This window comes from Alligator sinensis, unplaced genomic scaffold (assembly GCF_000455745.1).
Source record: "Alligator sinensis unplaced genomic scaffold, ASM45574v1 scaffold1201_1, whole genome shotgun sequence".
NCBI classification, from domain to species: Eukaryota; Metazoa; Chordata; order Crocodylia; family Alligatoridae; genus Alligator; species Alligator sinensis.
In genome coordinates, this window is record NW_005842690.1 from 240,858 (window position 1) to 263,137 (window position 22,280).

The 22,280-nt window shown below is 45.1% G+C and overlaps 1 protein-coding gene across 2 annotated transcripts in view; it reads left to right on the forward strand.

Annotated features, from left to right (window-relative positions):
- The window catches only part of RAB31 (RAB31, member RAS oncogene family), a 134,484-nt gene that overhangs the window by 64,726 nt on the left and 47,478 nt on the right, over positions 1–22,280 (forward strand). For both annotated transcript variants that reach the window (XM_025215966.1, XM_025215967.1), the window contains 2 exons: positions 2,449–2,528; positions 8,634–8,715. In XM_025215966.1, the coding sequence (XP_025071751.1) occupies positions 2,449–2,528; positions 8,634–8,715 (162 nt within the window). The remainder of the gene's footprint in view (positions 1–2,448; positions 2,529–8,633; positions 8,716–22,280) is intronic.

Below are 22,280 nucleotides of genomic sequence, written 5' to 3' on the forward strand. Positions count from 1 at the left end.
GTCAGCGCAAGACAGTACCCGCCATTCGAATGCAAATTTGTGTCCCGCTATTGGCTAGTTCTAAATTATTCATACGTGGCAGCTAGTAATTGGCTTGCTAGCCGTTTAAAATTTTGTGTGACTTCCGCCCAAGTTGAAGAACTTTAAGCACGCTGCAGAGTGCCTCTAAAGAGATCTGACTTGCGGCTAGCTGATTGATAGACTGATCACCTATTGATCCTTCTTCCCGTCGCCGAGCGCAATCCCAGACGTACCCTTTTTCCCGCTGGCTTAATTTGCAGACGGATTAACTGGCTTGGGCCTCGCCAGCTGGAACAACTCACATAGTTGTTCAGACGACCGGACCATCTGCGTCGCAAGTACAAGTGGCGTAAGTAAACGTTTTTGCAACCATTAAACCTTGTCAGCCTCTCCATTCACCAGCCCGCCCTAACGAACGAGCAATTTCTAAATCACCTCGAGTCGGCTCTGGCCGTCCGAGACACTGGGCTTATTTTAAATTGTGCTCTCTTTGAACTTGGCATATCAATTACACACTGCAGAGAAACAACTAAAGATTAAGGTCTGCAGAAATTGTCAGAGAAAAGATATTGGCAGGTTTTTAAAACATTGTTTAGATAGCAGCAGGAGCTTATTGCATATCTTGTTCTGCTTCATTTTAGAAACCTGAGAATTAGTAAAAATATATTAAATGGTTTTAAAAATTTGGACACAATAGAACTTATTGGATGAGTCTCATGATCAGCTCCAGAAAAGTTAATGTAACTCTTTCCATTGACTTCTAATGGTTTGGATTGTAACCTTGGCTTTGATTGGTAGAATCCTGACTCATTACACGTATTGGTCAAAGAACTAGTTAATTGCACAATACATTTAGACATGCTACACATACAAAGTAATTATCACACAGTAAAAATGGCCAAGAAACCATAAAAATGGTTAACAAGCTGTAAATTTGTTACTTGAAAAATGTAGAACATTTTTATAGTTGGTTTCTACCAAACTTTTATTTAAATGTTATGGTATGTCACATAGTGTCAATTTAAATAGAAAGAAGGATCAGGATTGATTTCTTGTCTATCCTTCAGAGACCCTCTATAACTTTCTTGGGGCATATTTATGTTTTTTAGTATACCCAATGGAGTAGTAAAAAAGGACAAACCAGAAAAAATACTTTTTTGGAAAACTGTCCTTATCTTAATTGGCTAGAAGAGTTAATGTTGAGTAATACAAGGCATTTCTTTCCTCTGTCTTGCTCACTCTCATCCTCAGATTCTGGACTTGCTTACATTGCAGTATTCCCAGTAATTATCTCTATATTCAAAAAGAAGATAAAGGTCTTCAAAGTTGTCAGAGAAAAGATACAGGCAGCTTTTTAGGTAATTGTTTGAATAGCATCAGGAGTGTAACAGGGTGGTCTGGCCCTTTTAGTGGTGCAGCCAGTCCTGGAGTAGGAACCCAGTTGTGAATGGTAATTGGGCAGTTGAAAGCCCAAGGGGAGAGAACAGGGAGTTAGAGCTGGAGAATGGGGCTAGCAGGCAGACTCTACCCAGAGGAATTTGCTTCTAGGAAGAGCTAGAGCTGAAGGGCCCTCCTGCTGCCTCGAGAAAGGCCAGAGGTTTTGTTTTGTTTGTTGTTTGGGCAAGGATCTTTGTTTTATGGACTGTTGTTTGAGTGGGCTGAGGGGCTCCTTTGGGGGACAAAGCCCACCAGTGCAGAACCAGGCATGCCAACCTGTTTAAATGACTATAAAAGATGAAATTGGTTCTAGTAAGGAAACTAGGGTTCCCCACATAGCACCAACCACTGGGGCGCTTGCTCTTCTGGTGTTTTAGTACATTCAATTTCATAACAATAAAACATCCAATGAGTATGTTTCTAGGGAATTATTGCATATCTCAGGTGGTTAAGATCTCTGTCTCTGGATTCATGCCTTATGAAAGGCACCTGGGGCATTCTATAAGCTCTGCAAAATGCACTTATTTATCTCATAATTAATAGAATCTTTCAATTCATTATTTATTTTGGAAGCATCCTTGCTCAAGCCACCCCCACAACAAACATACAAAGATTAATTTCCTTAGACTTAGCTTAGCGGAATAGCTCTGGCTTTGAATGTGCAGGGGTTTTTGTTGTTTTTTTTAAGACAGATAAATGGTCAGAACTTTTCCAGTGATAACTTAGCAATGTAAAAATAAATAGAGATGTGAGGTTCTAGAAAAAGTGAATTTTAGAAATGCATAAGCATTAAATGAAGGACGGCTCCTCTCATGGCGACAGTAAAAAAGATAGTCTGTGAATTTCTTTCCTTTCTAAATATGTCAATTGTTTCATTTGTCTGTAGAATATTTTTGTTGTTTAAAAAAATCATACTTACTGTTAATATTACCACTTACCTGATCACTGTATTTTTCCAATGTAGCTTACTATTCTTCTTTTCATTTACAGGATACTGGAGTTGGGAAATCTAGTATAGTTTGTCGATTTGTCCAGGACCATTTTGATCACAATATTAGCCCTACTATTGGGTAAGTACTTCTGTTGACCTCTGTTGTTATTGTTGTTTGGTTTTTTTTATCCTTGACATTTTTTATTTCTACCCACATCATCATATTACCTGCATCTCAAGTCCCATCTTTTTCCAAATTTCAAGGCTTTTCATTTCTCCAGGTCCCTTATGGCTTCTCTCACTTCCTCTAATGCCTGTTCATGCTCTCCATACTCTACTTAACCTTCTCTGTTTTCTTTCATTGATGCTTTGCTCATGTTACCCCTTATGTTTTAGAATGCTCTCCCAATTAACATTCACCAAGCATATTTTCTGTTCAGAAGTTCATGAACCATCATGTTCCATGAAGCTGTTCTTCTCAACTCTATTTTGTCTTCCACTGTGCAGACTCATGTCCTTAGACTTGAAGTTCATCAAGGCCAGTGGCAATGTGTACGGGGTACACAGGGATGCACCCCTGAGAGCGCCGGTGAACCCCCTGATAGCCACATTCACTGCTTAGTTGATAGGCAGGGGGGGCAGGCAGGGACGCCAGTGCCCTCCCAGCAAGTGCCAGCTGATCTTCGCGCTTGCTGCAGCCGCTTCTGGGAGCGACTGCAGTGATTGGTCGGTGCTTGCTCCCGGAAGCAGCTGCAGTCACTCCCAGAAGCAGCTGCAGTGAGCACAGTGATCAGCCGTCGTGAGATTGCCCGGGGGACCCCCCTCCCCCGGGACTGGCCACAGGGGGGGCACGTGCCCCCCCTGACTAAGGCAGCAACAGTCGCCCATTATTAAGATTGTGTATGTGTGCATCTGTTTGACTTGTTTTAACCTTCGTAAAGCTCTGTGTACCTGCATGGCAGTATATGAACATTGTAGAGCAGCATTTCTCAACCTGTGGGTCACAACCCAAAAGTGGGTCACAAGGATATTTGAAAGGGTGGCAAACAAACTTTAAAAATGATTCAACAAACTTTAAAAATGGGTTCTGCTTTAAAGGAGAAAAATATAGGAAACTACAGTTTAAGCCTGTGAGGGATTGCTTGCCCACCCCCCCTTCCCCAAACACCATCCCCCTGCTCCACACACTGGGGGACTAGGGTTGGGGGACAGTGGGTTGGGAGTGAGGGGCACTGGGTTGGGATTCACCATAGATGTTTATAAATGGGTCCTGGTACAAAAAAAAGTTGAGAACCACTGCTGTAGAGTTTGATCATGTTCTCAGGAGGAAGATGAGATGCATACCAATAAATGTTCTCTTTTTCTCGGGCTAAAGTGACTAGGAAAACTATATTAAGTTAGAACGAATATCATTCAACTATCAGGCAAACAGGAATGAAGCTTGAGGCCAAACTCTGTTCCTAGTTACACTGGCATAAATATGAGATATTCCAGATTCTTTCTAGTGTAAAAGAAGATGTGAGCCTTATTCTCCTGTCTTAGGGCTCATGCTTCAAGTACAGATAGAGAAATTAATTCCTCGCTTCCCATTCTCTTTTTAACTTACCTAGTCTTTGTGGTGGCAGCCATCTTACATCAACAGCCTCTTAGCTCCTTTTGCTCACATCAATTTCATTTTATTTTTATCAAGAGCTTCCAATTCAAATGTTATCTTAGGCTGTACAATTCTGCTTTAGTCGTCAAGGTTAAATTTAGATTCAACATGTTCTGTTCTCATTGAAATCAATAGGAGTTGCACTCCAAGGCTAGGGACAGACATTACACATAAGCCAATTTAAGTGATCAGAAACTGGTTTAAAAACATGTAACAGAACAGATATTCAGGGCACATAAACCAGTTTCAAAATGGCAGAAACCAGTTTGAGATAAACCTGGTTGAATGTAGTATCAGACTTAACTGATTTGGCTCAGACCAGTTTAAGCAATGTCTGTCCCAGACCCCTTCCTGGTTTAACTTAAATTGGAGTCCCTCAGCATCCTGGCATGGTCTCTGCACTGGGCTGTCTGCTCCAGCAGAGTGGGGCTGGCCTCGCCCCTCTGCTCCCCAGCCAGAGCAGGGACAGACATGGGCAGGAGTTTGGCCAGAAAGGGGTTTAATTCCCCCCCATCCCTGTCCCACTGGCAGGGACCCGAGCCTGGTCTGCCGGGCACTCCCCCCTCACTGCTGCAGTGGTGAACCAGCATGGTTCCTGAGGCAGAAGGGGCAGGAAGGGGACCACAGCCCCCCTCTATCCGTGGGGGACCACAGCCTGGTCTGCCTGCCCTGACTGCTGCCGCCTCTGTTTGCTTCCTGCTTGGGCGGAATAAGCCTCTTCCGCTGGATGCCGGGGGGAGGGGGAATAACCCCCGTTCCTGCCCCTGCCTAAGGGGCCTTGCTGGCCTGTGAATAACCACAGCCCCACGCTGCAGTGACAAGGGGGCAGGGCCCTTGATAGAAGCAGCAACTCCTGTCATAGTGCCGAGGAGTGCAAGCCCCTTCCCAGTGGGGAGGCCCTACTGTGGAGCAGGCAGAGCTGAAGTGGACTGCACACAGCAGCATTGGGGCCTGGAGGGGACCAGAGCCCTGTAAGCTGCCGCTGCACTCCACAGCAGCTTTCCTTTCCCCGCAGCATGGCTTGCTGCTGGGAAGAGGCTCGTGCTCATGGAAAACATGACAGGGGCTGCTGCCCCCATCATGGTCATTCCCCCATCGCTGCTCCAGTGGCCAGGCGTGGGCTGCCAGCTGGCAGAGCCCCTCGGGGGGTGAGGGGGGGCAGGGAGTGGGGTTATTTCCCCCTCTGCCCCTGGGGTACAACAATGGAGCCTGCCCACCCCGGCTGCTGCTGCCGCCACCACTCACTCTTTGCCCGGGGCAAGCAGCGGAATAAGCCTCCAGAATAAGCAGGCTTATTCTGCTGCTTGCCCTGGGCACAGAGTGAGTTGCCCTGGGCACAGAGTGAGTGGTGGTGCCTGGGGCGGGCAGACCTCATTGCTGTACCCTGGGGGCAGAGTGGGGAAGAACTCCGTTCCCTCCCCACCAAGGGGCCCTACTGGTTGGCATCTGGCTCTACCCCTACCCGGCTGCTGGAGCAGTGAGGGGGGAGTGACTATGACAGGGTCAGCAGCCCCTGTCATGGTTTTCTGCAGCTCTGCCCGCCCCTCAGTAGGGTGTACCTGCCAGGAAGGGGCTCACACTCCCCAAAACTATGACAGAGGCTGCTGCCTCCATCATGGGTCCTGCCCCCTTGTCACTGCAGCAGCTGGATGGGGGTGCAGTCAGTTGCCAGCCAGCAAGGCCCCTTAGGCGGGGGCAGGAGCAAGGGTTATTCCCCCTCCTAGCATCTGGCAGAGGGGACAGGAGGGGACTTTCTGCTACTTGCCCCATGCAGGGAGCAAGCAGCAGTGGCGGCAGTCAGGGCGGGCAGACCTGGCTGTGGTCCCCTGGGGTAGTGAGGGGAATAACTCCCCTCCCTGCCCCATTTGCCTCAGGGGCCATGCCGGCCCATCGCTGCAGCAGTGAGTGAGAAACGTCTGGCAGATCCAGCTTGGGTCCCTACCACTTGGGCAGGGAGGGGGAATTAAACCCCTCTCTGGCCAGTTCAGCCCAGGCTGGCCACGCCTCCCCCAGCACAGCTTCCCTGCAGCCAAGGGCACACTGTAGTGCATGCAGTTCCTCAGTCCAGAGGGAATGTCTGTGCTGCTACAAACTGGTTCAACCTAGGCAGGTTAGAATAACCTGCAAAGATTTAATCAATTCAGGCTCTGGCTTTTGAACATCAGTCCCTAGCCCAAAACTCAGTCTGAACTTTAGAAATTAAAATCTCATGATATAATGGTCAACAAAACGTATAAAACAAAGTAATGGTAGCAAGCATTTTACCACCCAAGGATTGCTAAATGTTCTAAGGCAGTGGTTTTCAAACTTGTTTAGCCACTTAATCCCTTTACTTGCAAAATATTGCTGCTTGTACCCACTACATACCACATGTCTGCATTTACATTCCTTAGAAACAGTGTCAACACTAATACCAGCACCCAGCAACTAGTACCAACACCATTACTCACCGTGCATTGACCAATTAAAAACTCCACTGTCATTATAAACATTTAGGCACATACCCTTGGCAGTGTTGTGTACTCTGGTTTTAAAATCACTTTGTAAGGTGTAGGTACTGTCAGGCAAGGTGGTAATGCTAAAAGACCCTGCTCCGACATGCAGGAAAGCTTTCATTTAGGTTTATGATGTGTCTGAGCATTTAAGACTGGATAATACAGCCTAAGTAGACAAAGTGAAATTCATTTATATCTATTCTTCACAGAAACTGCCAAGCATTGAAACCTGCAAGTAGCATAGGCCTCTTCCCTTTAGTCATTTTTAAAATTTATTCTTTTTTACATTCAGGGCCAAATCTCCTGCTTTGGTTCAATTGGAAAACATGAACATTCTTGATTTCCTTGGACAGAGGAACTAATGCATGCCATCCATTAAGAGATCATCTGGCTGGGATGGGCGTTCTTTTGATTTTAGATCTATTTGGAAATCCCTTATAAAGCATTATCTTTGGGTGTGGTGTGAGAGTGGCTAAAAGCTTTCCACTGTAATACCTCAACCTTTGCTTTTGGAAGCCTAGTGAAATCCCAGGTCGGGGTTTTATGATCAGATTCCAAGGCAGTTTTGGACCATTGAATTTGATGATGAAAGAAGCTGGGCAGAGAGAAGGGAAGCAAGAAAGCATGTTGCCAATAGCATTATTGATTGGGAAGACATTTTTGTATAAAAAATAATGGGAACCTGATAGCTCCTTCAGTTCTAAACCATGAGCAGCCTTTTACACCATGTAATTACATTGGTAAGTCAGTTTCTTTGACCCACATAAGAAAAATTGCCTTGCATGGTGTGAGGGAGTGTTTGAGAAGAAAAAGAAACCCAGAGTATTGGACTAATTACTGCTAATAGTTTTTGTTTCTTCTCTAAGTGGGATAGCAATGTAGGTAAGATTATCTGCCATTTGAACCAATATTTTAAATATATGCTCCTACCTTACTGTAATTCCTGATGTTCTGAAATGTGAAGTGTTGCATAATACAGAGGGCAGAAGGATGGGAATGGGAAGTACACACCCTCAGAACAGCCAAAGAAAGCATTGCTTTTCCTGTGTTACTTCAGCTTTTTAGATTCAATGCAGTGCTGTTCAAATTGAGTCTATTTGCAGATGTCTATAAAGGGAACCCCTAGTGTATCCTCCCCAGAAAATATTTTGATAATGCATGTTATTGGAAGTAATCTGGAGTATTTCTAATGCAAAACACATTCCAGTTGATGAATCTTTGAGCCAGGGATTAAAATTATCTGGAGCAGCAGAGTCCAAAAAAAAAAGAAATTCAACTAGAAGCTAGACTCCTCTAGGTTTTCTTCAGTTCTAGCACTGCAGTGCAGAACAAACAAACAAACAAACGTATACGATAGAAATATCTACATGCTTTCTTCAAGGGACCTAACTTTGGAAGAGGTCTAGGTTGTAGCCGCGTTGTTCTAAGGACATAGGCAGACAAGGTTCTTTGAGTAAATCCTGTAAAGAACCTTGTCTGACTTTTACACTGAAAAAGATTCTATGTATTTTATAAGTAACAATATTTATTTTGTATGAGATTAGCGAGGGAAAGAAAACTTTTCATTGTATTCATGTTCTGTGTTCTGTCAGCAATGTTTTTGTCTCATGGTTTTGTGGAAAGCTATTTACCCATCCTATCTCATATCCTAGCATGATGAAATGACTCATTCATTGCTTGGTGTAGTGAGAATATTTGCAATCAGCCTCATTCCTTGCAGGAAGGCATTCCTTAGGAACAGCTGCAACAAAACTGAAATGGAGCAGACAGCTGGCCAGTGGGCAAGCATTTGTTCAGGGAAGAGAAGGAGTATGGGACCCAGGCCTTTGCTTCTGGGCCTCTCCGGAAAGATCCCTTTAACCTCACCAGAAGAACAGAAGAGGCTTAATATTTTAAATGTTTTTAATCCAGGGTTGCTTATGGGAGCATTTTCTCTCAGGAAATGGATATTTTGGCTCTAAATTGCCTAACTCAGGAGATCTCCCCAAAACTTAAAGTTAACTTACTTGGACTATTAGTCCAAATAGATTTTATGTGTTAATCTCATTGGTGGTTTACACCCGAGTAACGTCCAGGTCTCATTTCTTTCTTTCAGTGCATCCTTCATGACTAAAACTGTGCCTTGTGGGAATGAGCTTCACAAATTTCTCATCTGGGATACAGCTGGTCAGGAGCGAGTGAGTATTACTATATGATTTTTTTTTATTGTATTTATAATATTTAGAATTCCTTTCACTTCTAGAGGACTTGGCAGGCATGTTTAATTAATTCTCATGACACCCTCTTGTTCTTACTTTAGCAACAATAACTAAGTCTTACTGGGTTCATTAGTAACTGGTTACATTAGTAACAAAGTATTACTGTCTCCATTTTACAGATGGAAAGACAGTGGTAGCTCAGAGTCTACTGCATTGAATTGAAACTTCTCGTCATCCCTGCAGAGTTTCACAGAGCCCTGGTTCTGCCAGCATAACCCAGGGCTAACTCTGATCTCTTACTCTAGACAGTTGCACACTTGGTTGCTTCTGGAGGCCGTGCATGTTTATATATGCCCCAATGACTTTGTTTCCTTCCATTCCCCTCCTTTCACAACTCCTTAGTTGCTTTCTTCTTTTTATTCATTTCAGAGAATCCCTGCCAAGGGATTGGTGTGACTCACAGTCCCTTCTCTGCCCTATGTCAGGCACTCTGTATCCCTCATGCCCTTCTTTCTTATGCCAGGTATTATATGTGTTCCCCAGTTCTCCTTTCCTGAAGTCAGAGTCCCCTGTTTTCCTCTTATGGCAGGGGACCTTGATGTGGCTTCCATGTCCTACAAATATTTCTTTTCCCCATGCTCAGAGTGCTGTGGACCCTCACATTCCCCCCTAATTCTGTCCATACTCTCATTCTGCTTATTTACTTTCTTCCTCCTATGTGTGTCCCCAGAATTAAGGAGACCATTGTCCATAGCAGAAATTAGGAAATATGAGGTATCAGTTTCCGGAAAAGGAAAGGTTTATTTTATAGCTAAGAGTTACTTGCTGCCCCAGAGAATTGTTTTTCTATCCCTGTCTCTGCTACAGAATTTGTGTGTAATGCTAGTCAAGTTACTTAAACCAGCCTTGTTACACTAGGCCACAAATTACACATTCCTTATGTTTTGGCATTGAGCTTGAGAGGCTGGGATCTTATCTCCAGAATTACTGAGCACTCACAGCTTCAGATGAAATCAGTGGGAGCATTGCTTTGAACATAGAAAGAGGTATATCAGTTTCCTTTGAAAGACTGTATCCCAAGTGTCCCAAATTGGGCACCAAAATTTATGGACACTAATTTCTCTATGCCACAATTTTCCGTTTGTTAGGTGGGAGTAACAATACATCTTACCTTACAGAAGTGTTGTAAAAAAATCATTACTATGAAGCAGTCACATATTAGGAAGATGTCCCAAGTCCAGACGTCTTCCAGAAGCTCTGTAAGACCTTCCTAATTGAGCAAGCATTTAGCCAGCCAGGCTAGCCTGGGATGCTGTTTAGGGAGCTTCTGTTTCCTATTTTTTTACTTGCTTTTGTGTGTTGTTCTGTCTCTTACTGTAAGCTGTCATAAGTCTTTGTTGAGCCTTTACATCAAATAAATAAAATTATAGTAATGATCAGAAATGATGGAGATGAGCAGAAAAAAACCCATGCAGAAATTAATAATTATGTATTCAGAACAAGGTTTAAAATGAATGTGCGTGGTACCAAACATCACATTATGAGGATAAAATATTCAGTTGCTGCTCATCCACTGATCACTGTACATCCTGTGCACTGAATGAGGAATGGGGTCTGTGGGGAAAAAATAGTATATAGTCATGTAATTAAGAACTGTATCAAAATGAATAGGCAAAAGAGGGCTGAATTAATTGACCCGAGAAAATCTTGGTACTTATATTCCCTATGTGGTGAGTGCTTGTCTCTTGTAGCCTTAACATTATTTTAAGTAAAACTTTTAGGGTTTGGTTTTGGGTTTTTTTGCAGATCACCTACATTTAGCCCAGGTCTTTTAGAACAGGACTCTTATTCTGGCTGCTTACACTTCTGGATACACAACTTGAGACACCTGCTATTCACTTATATTACTCAAAATTGCTAGTCTTTTTAAAAGTTTTCCACCCCACTTTAAGTAAGCAGGGAACTTATATCTATAAATCAAATATTTAGCACATTCTAAATGGCAATAACAATCACCTGTGGGCTGACTGTAAAGGGTATATTATGGTATATCCAGAAATTATCTCGATGGGTTTGAAAAGGATGGAAGAACACATGCACATTTCAAAATATCTTAGAACTTCCTTGGTAAAATTAGAGCTATGGCGAAAAAACATTTAAAAAAGTGATGATGGGCGATCACTCACGAACAAGTAAGATTGTCTTAAAAGCATCTTAATAGTGAGTCCACAGGTGGCTCCATAACCCAATTCTACATCCACATGTCTTGTCGCATTGAGGACAAGTGTTTCCAGGAGGGATGGGCATTGTGTTGCTGCATTGGATGTTCTAATGTTTTTTTCACCTGTTTTTCTTAACCTCTTCTGCCTGTTGACGAGCTGTTTCAAAGTGTTGAGGTCCTTCCCAAAGGGTCTGCCTCCATTTTGGTTGGTCCTGAACACAGGCCTCCCAAGTGTTGATGTCGATGTTACACCTCTTCATGTTTGGCTTCAGGGTGCCTTTGAAACACTTTCTTTGCCCTCCACTACTCTGTTTATTAGGGTGTTAGAAGTTAAAATGAGGGTGTTAAAAAAGTATTCACTTATTAGGGTGGGAACAACAGGGATTCTTTTGCATATACTAATCACTTCCTACTGATCCATTTTCTGTTGTTAGCACCTGACTTGATATCAGTCAAGAAACCACTTACACTGTATTTAAAATGTGCAGAATGACACAAAGTGCATCCGGCTAAACCAGTAGGTGCTTAGCCATTTTAGTGTGTGTTATTTATGATGGGAATAAGCTTATTTAAAAATACTAAAACTACTTTGTGCACAGACCAGAATGTATTCTGTGCGCATAGTATTTTTAATGTGATCCACCATCCTTGATCTTGCTTGCTTAGTTTTTTTTTCTTTTATTTCTATGCTTTGGAATAGGTTCCTAAGTCAATTTTTCTATGCAGTACCTTTTTGTATGTGTGGTGCTTTGCTAGCCTAAGGTATTAAAGGCTTGATTTTCCTCCAGATTTACATTACCTTGATTACCCATGAGATTACTCTTTTTCTTCTACCTTATTGTTACACAGTTCTTAATTCTTGGTCATATACTTAATGTATATTTTGCATTCTAATCCATGTTTCCCAGTATAATATTCCTTATATTTGAGAATCTCAGAGCACTTTATGAGTATTATGTGCTAAGTCTTACAATCAGCTCTGTGAGGTAAATATTAATTAACCATAGTATACGGAGGCAGAGTCTGAGAGAGCTCTATGATAGATGAGAACAAACTCCGACTCTCTCAGACTTGTATTTAACCCACAAATCCATCCTTGTAAGATTACATTACTACAAGTTTCCAGTATACCTTCCACTCAGCGTCTCAGTTGGCCTTTTGTGGGCCTTGGTCTGTACAATGCTGACCAGTTTGGTTAGATTGCTAAGGATCTCCTGCCTATCAATTTTAAGTTGCATGAAGGATGCCTTTGGACATGCAGCTAATATTCTGACTCTCATTCACTCTCCTTAAAGCTCTTCCCATAAACCTAAATGGGGACTGTCCTTTCATTCTGTGTTTCCACAGTACCTCAACAAGCCCTCATTTAATGATGAGAGGAACAGAAGCAGCAGATGTTAATGCTACTTACCGTGCCATAGCATTTGATGAAGTAGGCTGTTGCCTATGAAAACTTATGCCTCTCTGAACCAGTCTCTATGCTGCCAGCCATCTGCCTGGCTTCAGACTAACAGAGCTAACTACCTGTCTCTGTTTATCCTAGCAGAGCAAATAGATGCAGGGCAGCCCTTCTCATAGACAGAAGGACCAGGCTTCTTCCCTTCCACTTCCTGTATTCGGAAGCAGAAATTGTTTGCAGAACAGAACCTACTGGGAGGTTCAGCTTAAAGTGACATCAAAACTTGTGATAGTTCTAGTAGGAGTTAACAAGTGCTCATCATCACGTTTAGCACTTATACTGCTTCTCATCCATAGACCTCACGGTGCTTTACAATGAGGCATAAACACTATCTCCATTAATGAGGCACCTCTACACATGCAGTGTGGCTGCTCCAACGCGTTTAATTACAGTGTGTCAGAGCAGACTGTTAATCAAGTCTGCTGGAGTGCGGTAATTACTGCACTCTAGCACAAGGGTTTTCAGCCTTTTTTAGTTGGTATACCCCTGATGGCCAGTCCAGAAGCAGGGAGTCCTCTGGCTGGCCGAGGGGCAGGGGGTTCCCTGGTAGCAGATCAAGGAGTGGGGTGGTAGTGGGGATCGCTAGCAGCGAAACTGAAAGTGCTGGTGCTGAAACCAGAAGAGCCCCCTGCTTCTCCACTCCGGTGCCGCATACCCCCTGGGAGCTTCCCAAGTACACCCAGGGGTATGCATACCCCTGGTTGGCAACCCTTGCTCTAGCAGACTGCAGCATCACGTGTATCAGCATCCCCATGCTGAAAAATGGCAGCAGGGGTGCTTTAACTAAAGCGTGTTAACTAAAGTTCATTTAACTAAAGCTTTAACACCCTTACCACCATTTTTCAGCGTGGGGACGTTGATGCATGTGATGCTCCAAGTGCTTTAATTAGAGCGGCTCTTGGAGCCGCTCTAATTAAAGCCACTTCCCCACCTCCTGGAGCACATGCATCAATGCCCCAGATGCCTGAACCATTGGCACTACATTTGCAAAACTTGAACAGGCATTTCTTCAGGTACTAGCCCTGACTATGTCAGGCTACTGAGAATTGTGAAATAAAAATATGAATATAAAATACATTAATTTGAGTTTGAAGAAAGCATAGTGCCTATCGAAAGAGCATCTTCAGCTGCAGTTCTTTCTTCCTATCCTTACATACCTCTGACTTCTTTTGTTTGGACCCTTCTCTGCCTCTGCGGTGGTTTTGATCTGTGTATTTGGGCGTCTTCTCTTCTCTTCTTCTGCCTTCTTTCTCCCAGGGTGGTGTCTAAAACTAGCCTGCATTTAGGCTGCCCACCACAAGGTGTCCAGGCTTCATTCAAAGGTGGTGAAATATTATATAGCAACATTACATATGAAAAAGCTCAGCTGGTGATTGTTTCCAGTCCACCTGAGAAGACTGGGAACCTGTATAGATGCTTTTGAAAACCCACTGAGTATTGGGACCTCAATCACCATTAGTAAAAGAAACTACCTTGAACACCTGTTGGGCACCCAGGAGCCTCTTCATGTCTAGCTGGACATCCAGCTGCTTATTTTCCTTGCTCAGATTTTGGAAATTTTGTCCGTAGTTTGTTTTAAAAACATCTGGTGAAGCAGTTCAACACAGTCATCCCCATAAACACCCTCATAGGCCAACCAGTCAGATCTTGGTCACAGAACAATAAATAACAAACAGCAACATGTAGAAACTTATTTTCCTGCATAGCAGTGCCTGAGTTGGGGAAGGGTGTGCTCAGAACAATACAATTTAGAAAATGGAAGAGTTAAAAATAAGAAATATCCATGTCTTACCAAACAAGACTACCACAGAGGTTAGGAAGAGACACTGCATTTGTCCCTGGACTGTTGGCTACAAATGTCCAACTCGGGATCCTTAAAATTCTAGTTTATTAGGCGGATTGAAACACTGTAATCATAAACCTTGGGGCTGGTCCCCACACACACACACATGCACACACATACACACACACACAGTAGCAGGCTACAGAGTCAGGTATACCTATCCTACAAGCGCTGGAGTCTGTCGTTGAGGCTTCTTTCAGCATGGTGTTATCTTCCAGAAGGGGGTCGCCGGCTGGTCCTTCTGGCTGGACAGGTCTGGTCGAGTTGGGGATCAAGAGGGCGCCACTGAGGGTCACTTTTCACTGCCTTTTATCTGTCCTTAGCAGACTTTGGTGACTCCCCAGTTTTCAGGTTTGCCCAATCCAGGGGTCATTGACCCTCGTGGGACTTCCCCCCCTCGGTGGCTACTGGATGGCATCTGTCAGCCCCAGGAGTCGTCCGCATGTACGTGCAGGTTTGGGAGTCGTTTGATGAATTTTGAATAGGCTCTGGGAGCAGTTGATCTGGAGATACTCAGCCCAAAAGTTGGTCCCTGGCGTTGATTAACTCAGGCCAGGGCTTCTAGCCTGATCTGTGACATTTAGAGATTTCCCGGTTGTTACATTGTCTTCTATTGAGTTCTTCCGTTGGTTTATCTGCAGCTTCCCAGGTGTTAATTGCTGCCTGTTTCCATGTTACACATTCAATCACATTACACATTCAATCACTTATTCACTCGCTCTTTCAGAGGCCAGCCTGATACAGGGAAGGACAGTTTGATTCCTGCCCTTGTTAACATTGTTACAATGTATAATTTACTTATGAAACTAAACACATTCAGTTGAAAGTTGAAAGGTGAGGAGTATAAAATATAAGCTACAAATGCCATGGCACACAAATAGATAAAAATACCAAAATACAAGGGGAGATACAAAATGCGCACACACAAATTTAAACACAATTCCTTATCTTAAAGTGAAAGAGAGAGGAAGGAAGAAAAGGTAGAAAAAGAGAAACATATCCAAAGAAGGGAGAGCAAATGCAGGCAAGAGGAAAAGGGGGCTTTCTGCTACAGGACAAGTTGTGCCCGTGTTTGTCCCATAACAGAAATTTCCCAGCATTTTCATGTACACATGTTGTCCTTCTAACTGGGGCTTAGTGAAGGGCTGAATCCATTGCCACTTTTCTGTCATTGATTCAATGATGCAGTTCTGGGATACTTATTCATATGTACTTTGAGATGTCCCAGGATAAATTGTTAATGCTTCTTATCTGGATTTATCCTGGGACAACAGACTTAGATGTCTGGAAGAGTGTACTTTGTCTCAGAAGTGCCCAAAGATTGGAAGAAGACCAGTGTGGTACCTATCTTCAAGGAAGGGAGGAATTTGGATCTGGCAAACTACAGGCCCATCAGCCTGACCTGTATCCTGGGTAAGGTCTTGGAAAAGATTATCAAAGAGTCCATCCTTAACAGACTAGCTGACGGTTATATCCTGAGGGATACCCAGCATGGGTTTGTTGCGGGTAGATATTGCTTGACCAATCTCATTTCCTTCTATGACCAGGTGACCTAGCACCTGGACAAGGGAGAGGAAATTGATGTCATATAGCTTTACTTCAAAAAAGCCTTCAATCTGGTATCCCATGATCTCCTCTTGGCAAAACTGGCCAACTGTGGCCTCGGGTCCACCACGATCTGCTGGCTGAGGAATTGGCTCCGTGGTCAGACCCAGAGGGTGGTAATTGACGGAAGTCAATCGTCATGGTGCCCTGTGACCAGTGGGGTCCCCCAAGGCTCTGTCCTTGGACCTGTATTGTTCAACTTGTTTATTAATGATGTGGACATTGGAGTCAGAAGCGGACTGGCTAAGTTCGCTGACGATACCAAACTCTGGGGTAAAGCATCCGCACCTGAGGACAGGAGAGTGATCCAGGCTGACCTTGACAGACTCAAGAAATGGGCGGATGAGAACCTGATGGTGTTGGCTAGTAAAGCAAGCAAAATGCTGGCTTGGATCCATAGATGCTCCTCAAGTAAATCCTGGGACGTCATTCTCCCGTTGTACTCAGCCTTGGTGAGGCCACAGCTGGAGTATTGCATCCAGTTTTTGGCTCCACAATTCAAAAAGGATGTGGAGAAGCTTGAGAGAGTCCAGAGAAGATCCACACGCATGATCAGAGGTCAGGAAAACAGACCTTATGATGATAGGCTAAGAGCTATGGGGCTCTTTAGCCTGGAAAAGTACAGGCTCAGGTGATCTGGTGGCCACCTATAAGTTTATCAGGGGTGTTCACCAGGATCTGGGGGAACGATTGTTCACCAGAGTGCCTCAAGGGATGACAAGGTCAAATGGTTATAAACTCCAGCAAGACTGTTTCAGGCTGGACATAAGGAAGAATTTCTTTACTGTCCAAGCCCCCAAGGTCTGGAATAGCCTGCCATCAGTGGTGGTTCAAGCACCCACGTTGAACACCTTCAAGAGAAATTTGGATGCTTACATTGCTGGGATCCTATGACCCCAGCTGACTTCCTGCCCCTTGGGCAGGGGGCTGGACTCGATCTTCTGAGGTCCCTTCCAGCCCTAATGTCTATGAAATCTATGAGAATAAAATTATTTATCTCTGGACAAATGCAGCGTCTGTTTGCAGCCGGAGAGACAGGGTGGAGTCTCCGCAGATAATTAAAAAGCTATAAAAAAAACCCAACAGCACACGAACTTGAGCCAGAAGCTAAGGAAAATGTTTTGGTTCCAATTCCTAAGTTAGGACATGTTTCAATATAAATAGTTTAATAAAGAAGTATAGTAATTTTTTGCATTATAACAATAATACATTAGAAAATGGGGCTTACAAAACAAACTTTCTGTCATAATATGAATTACATAGTTGCAGAGTGCATCCAGGGATATTCCTGGCATGTCTGCATGCCTTTATTTCCTGAGAAGAGTATATTTTCTTTGGAAAAGGAAAGGGACTGTTAAATACTGGTCTGAAGTCCTAGTTTAGGTTTATGTGTTGTTAAATAGACCTGCTTGTTCTATTTTCTGTTGTCCTTTTCCCTCCATCTTGTCTTCTCCTTACCATTTTTAAATCTACTTTACAATGCTGCCCTGAATTGCACAGCTAAAATTTGACAATTACATTAGTGTGAGCAAAGATTGCTGTCTTTAAGAACAGTCTCTTCAGAAGTTAGCTAATGATATTTTATTGCTGTGTATGTCAGTCCATGATATCCTAAGTAGCTTTTAATTACAGTGCTTTGTCTGTATGCTTTGAGCTTCTGCAAACTTTCCATTTTGCCAGCCTGAAAAATATTGTGGCAAATGGTTAGGAAGCCTGAGAGCTGTTTCCTAGGCAAGAAAATTTATCTGTACACTTTTTCTTTTACTTTTTACTACAGTTTTCCATATAAGGTATTCAATCCCAGCTAGAAATTATACTGAAGTTCTTTTCAAAATTGCATATGCAGTCTCTTCTTAGTGAATAAAAAGCCATTTGAATTTGTCTGCCGTTAATCATCACTTCAGTCTGTGCAACTTCTTTCATCCAGTATATTCCCCATCTTCATCCACCAGTTAGACTTGGCATAATTTTCCCAAGTTCTGGATATTAGACAGTGTACCTTAGAGAGACCTGGAGCATGCAGCCAAAGCTGTTCTGAGAGTGTTTGTTCTGGGCATGCTTATTGGTCTTGCTCAAGGATGCCTTAAGGTAGTTACATTGCCTCATACCCAAGATTGTGAATCAGGAGCAACGGGTGGGGCATGCTTCATGGTATGTTTCTAGACATAGGGTGGAAGCAGTGTAGGCAAACAAGCTGTGTGCCAACTACCACGTTCCCTCCACTGAGCAAATTCTCTTACCTGATTTCCATGCCTGCTTTTAGGCATTAAAGGGGTGTAGAGGAAAACTCAAGTAAATATAACTTAGGGTGTGTACACATGTAACAACTGAACCATTTCCAAATATCACTGATTGGTGACTTGTTCACAACTGTAGCAAGTCAGAGGTGTCCACACATACTGTGCCCTAGTGTTCTAGGTAAAATGGTCACCTTTTAGGCGTTAGTTTAGTCATTAGGCCATATAACTGCTGTGGTTCTGATTTAAGGGGTGGGAGTGAGACCCAGCCCAGCATATCTGGTGGTGGGGGGAGGTTTGGAGGTTCCATAGGGTGAATGACCTGTGGCTGAGGGCATTTGCACTTTTCTGCTTTCCCTTCTGTCCTACACATGAGCTCAGTAACCTTCAGTAGCCTGCACTTGACTGAACTCTGCAGTGTGCTTGCCTCACTTGGGTGGAGGGGCAGTGTTTGGACCCATGGTTTTGGGTTCTCAGGGGCTTGGGTGGGTAGGAAGAAAGAAAGCAGTTAAGCAGGGAATGAGAACACAGCTGGTTGTTAGAAAGATAGTGTCTATTGAACAAGCAGTGCAAGAGACCTTATTGATTTACAAAGTGCCAACAAATGTGGGGAAAAAGAGGCAATAGAGTTCTGGCTGCATATCTGAGGCAGTTGCAGCAGTGAGGGGGGTGTGGAGCAATGACTAGCTCAGGGGTGGGCAATTATATGGGCCTGCAGGCAACATAGGAAGTCCCCTCCCCACCCCGGTGCAACAACTCACCAAAACTCCCTATGTGGGATGGACTGTGGGCGGGCTGGGAGTGGTATTCAGGAGTGGGAAGGGCAGGCAAGACCTGGGTTGCAGGGTGGTGACAGCATAGGGCCAGGCAGAGCTGTGATCTGCTGCCCCCATACCCCTGAGATGGACATGGGTTTTCTGGGCAGGGGCATTCAGGGAACAGATCATAGCTCTGCTCTGGGCCCCAGCCTACACTGTCACTGCCCCAAGGCCCTGGACACAGCTCCTGGCCTGCCTGGCTGCACGCCCTGCCCTTGTGGCTCCTGGCTAGCCTCCATGAAGAACCTGGGATCTTGGGGCAGAGTCCTGGTTCTGCGGGCAAGGACATGCACTGTCACTTGCCTAAGATACCAGGATCTCCCCAGCCACACCTGCCCACCCCTCTCCCAAACATTGCTCCCTGCTGGCCTGCAGCCCCATCCCAGCCCAGCTGGCTAAGTGCTCTGCCCATGCAGGTCCCACTTCTGGCAGTGGGTGCAGAATGGATAGGCACATGCCAGCCCAGGCTGTGGCATGCGCCTGGGTAGCGGAGATGGGTCCACCAGCAGCAGCAGCCAGAAAGAACTGCTGGGAAATTGAGTTGGGCACTCACGCTGTCCCAGTCCCACTGAATGCCCAGGAACATTCCACAGCCTGGGCTGCCCCCGTGTCTGGGCTGGGCAGGGTCAAGGGACAAGCTACAGGCTGATCAAAATTACTCCGTGGGTTGAATTCGGCCCACAGGCCATATTTTGCCCACCCCAGGACTAGACCTATGTCATGGAATGCTTGGTGTCGTACATAGAACATATCCTGTTCAAAGTACACCAGGTCAAAAGAGTATCTGATAGGAGTGCACCAATAAAAATTTTGGGGGTCGATACCGATAGCCGATTTTTAAGGAGGCATATTGGCCAATACCAATCTGATTTCCGATACGCAGCCCAGCATCTTGAAGAGCTGCGTCCCGCTGGTAAGTCTGTTGTGGTGGAAGGGGAGGGGGGAGGGAAGGAGCATGTGGGGGCAGATCAAGGCCCCTACTGGGGCAGAGGCAGGGGCTGGGGCTGGGGTTCGGGCATGGGATGGGATGGGCAATGTGGGGCATGGGATGTAGCCATAGCTTATCCAGGGAGACACGTTCGGGCGGCTTCTGCCACTGCGTGCACCCTAGGAGGGCATATGTGCCCCCCGGATCTGCATGGAGCTGGGCAGGGCAGGCTGCAGCCATGGGCTGGGGCCGGGGCTGTCCTGGGCTCTTCCTAGCAGGGGCTGGGCTGGGTGGTGCTCAGGGTGGGTGGCGGTGGCACTGGAAAGGGGGCTACAGTGGGAGCTGCAGCCACCCCAAAATTCACCATAGTCCCCCCCTCCCCATGCCACTACCTCCTGCTGCAAGCACAACCCTTGTCCAACCCGCCTTTCCCCCCACGTGCTGGTAGAGCTCAGTGCCGCCCCAGCCTGCAGTGGCAGCCCCCCCTCATCCCACACAGATCCGGGGGCACAAGCCCCCACCCCGTTCCCTCCTGAGGTGCATGCAGCGGCGGGAGCTGATCCCCCCTCCCCACACCTCCTGGACAAGTCGCAGCTTCATCCCACTCCCCACCCTAGCTGGGCAGCGCCTGGTCCAGCCCCACTGTCTCCCTCACCACAGGGCCCTCTATCTGCCCCCCACGCCCCTTCTTTTCCCCCTCCCCTTCCACCACAGCAGACTTACCAACTGGACACTGGTTTTCAAGCTGCCGAGCTGTGCTCCTCACCGCCTATGTGCTGCCCTGCGGCTGTGCGCATGCACGGGCATTCATCAGCCAAATTATCGGCCACATCAGGCCGATTTTCAGTATAGTAAATTTTCTTTATGTTGGTGCCAGTCGATATCTGACTGATGTATCGGTGCAGCTTTAGCATCTGATTTTTCCAGGTGTGCTTCTGAACTGTTTTATATTTAAACTTTGTTTGAATTGGGTAGCTGTTATGTAGTCATACCCTTCACAGCTGCTTTACACTCCCCTTCCCCTGTTTTGCTAATCCGATAATTTCTTTTGTGAACACTCCCACTTGAATTAAACTAATTTAAGGGGAGCTAATTTGGGTGCAGATAAACCAAGTTATTTTTCAGAGAAGACATAACCTCAGCTGGGTGTTACTTGGGTTTCCTGTTAGGACTTCCCATATCCTCTTTCTAGAAATAGTTTCTGCCATCTTAATATCTTGTATGGTGTTAACAGGCCGCTCCTGTCATGAGTCATCAGGTTTATGAACGGTACTAACATCTGTGGTTAGTTTCGTTTTATGATTAGGAAGCCGGAAGAAGATAAGCAAATTACTTTCACCATTGTAAAACTCAGACTATAGTCATATAATTAACTTGAGAGTGTGTGTACACACATGCATGTACCTGTAGAGTTTCACATGTAGTTTAACAAAGAACCAAAACATTTTGAAGGTATCATGTCAATGAACATTTCACTAAATGATTTCTGAGTTTGATGAAATCTGAGCACCATGTCATTTCTATAACATTTCAAAGTTTTGTTTTCTGCTTATTTTAAATATCCCATACAAGTTGTCCTAAAATGCTGGGATATATATTTACAGCAAGAATTCTCACCTTTTGTGGGGAATGTATCTGAGTTAATAGGGTGCTTTTCAATCTACACAGGCATACTCTTAAGAAAAAAAAATTCTGTCTGGTTTTCATAGACTTGCTGTTGACCGTAAAATTTCTTAAATTTTTTTTTCTCTTGTGTTGAATGGTGATACCTGAGGAATCTGAATATTTTATCTGTTCTTGTAGGCATGACGTGACTAATAGGCCTGTGCAAAGTGGCTAATATTCGCTTCGGATTCAGATTCAGATTCAGCTGATTTGGGGGATAGTGAATTTGGTGGTTCGAATCACTGTCCTGATTCAATTTGGGCGAATTTGATTTGGAGATTCGACTGCTGCCGAATCTCCGAATCAGCCAGGCCAGGCCCATCCCCTGCCCCTCTTCCAGTTTGGCAATGGCTGCCCCAGCTCCCGGCACTTGTTAAAAAAACCCCTGTGCTCACCGGGTGCTACTGGGCGGGGGGCGATCCCCTCTGCCCCCCACTGCCCCATGCTGCATGGGGGGCTCTGCATGAGCCCCCAACCTACCCCTTGCTCCCCCAGCTCCCCCACGGGTGCCCCGCCCGAGCCAGCTCTGGCCTTTTAAGAAAAAAAAAAAAAACCCGAAAAAACTCTGGACTCACTTCTCCTGCCAGCGGGGAGCGATCACCACTGCCTCCCATTGCCCTGCACCACAAGGGGGGCTCTGCACCAGTCCCCGAAAGCGCCAAGGCTGCTGTAGGAGCAGTGAGTCCCGGGGCTTTTTTATTTCTTAAATGACTAGAGCTGGCCCAGATGGGGCACCCTTTGGGGGGCTGGGGGAATGAGGGGGGAGGT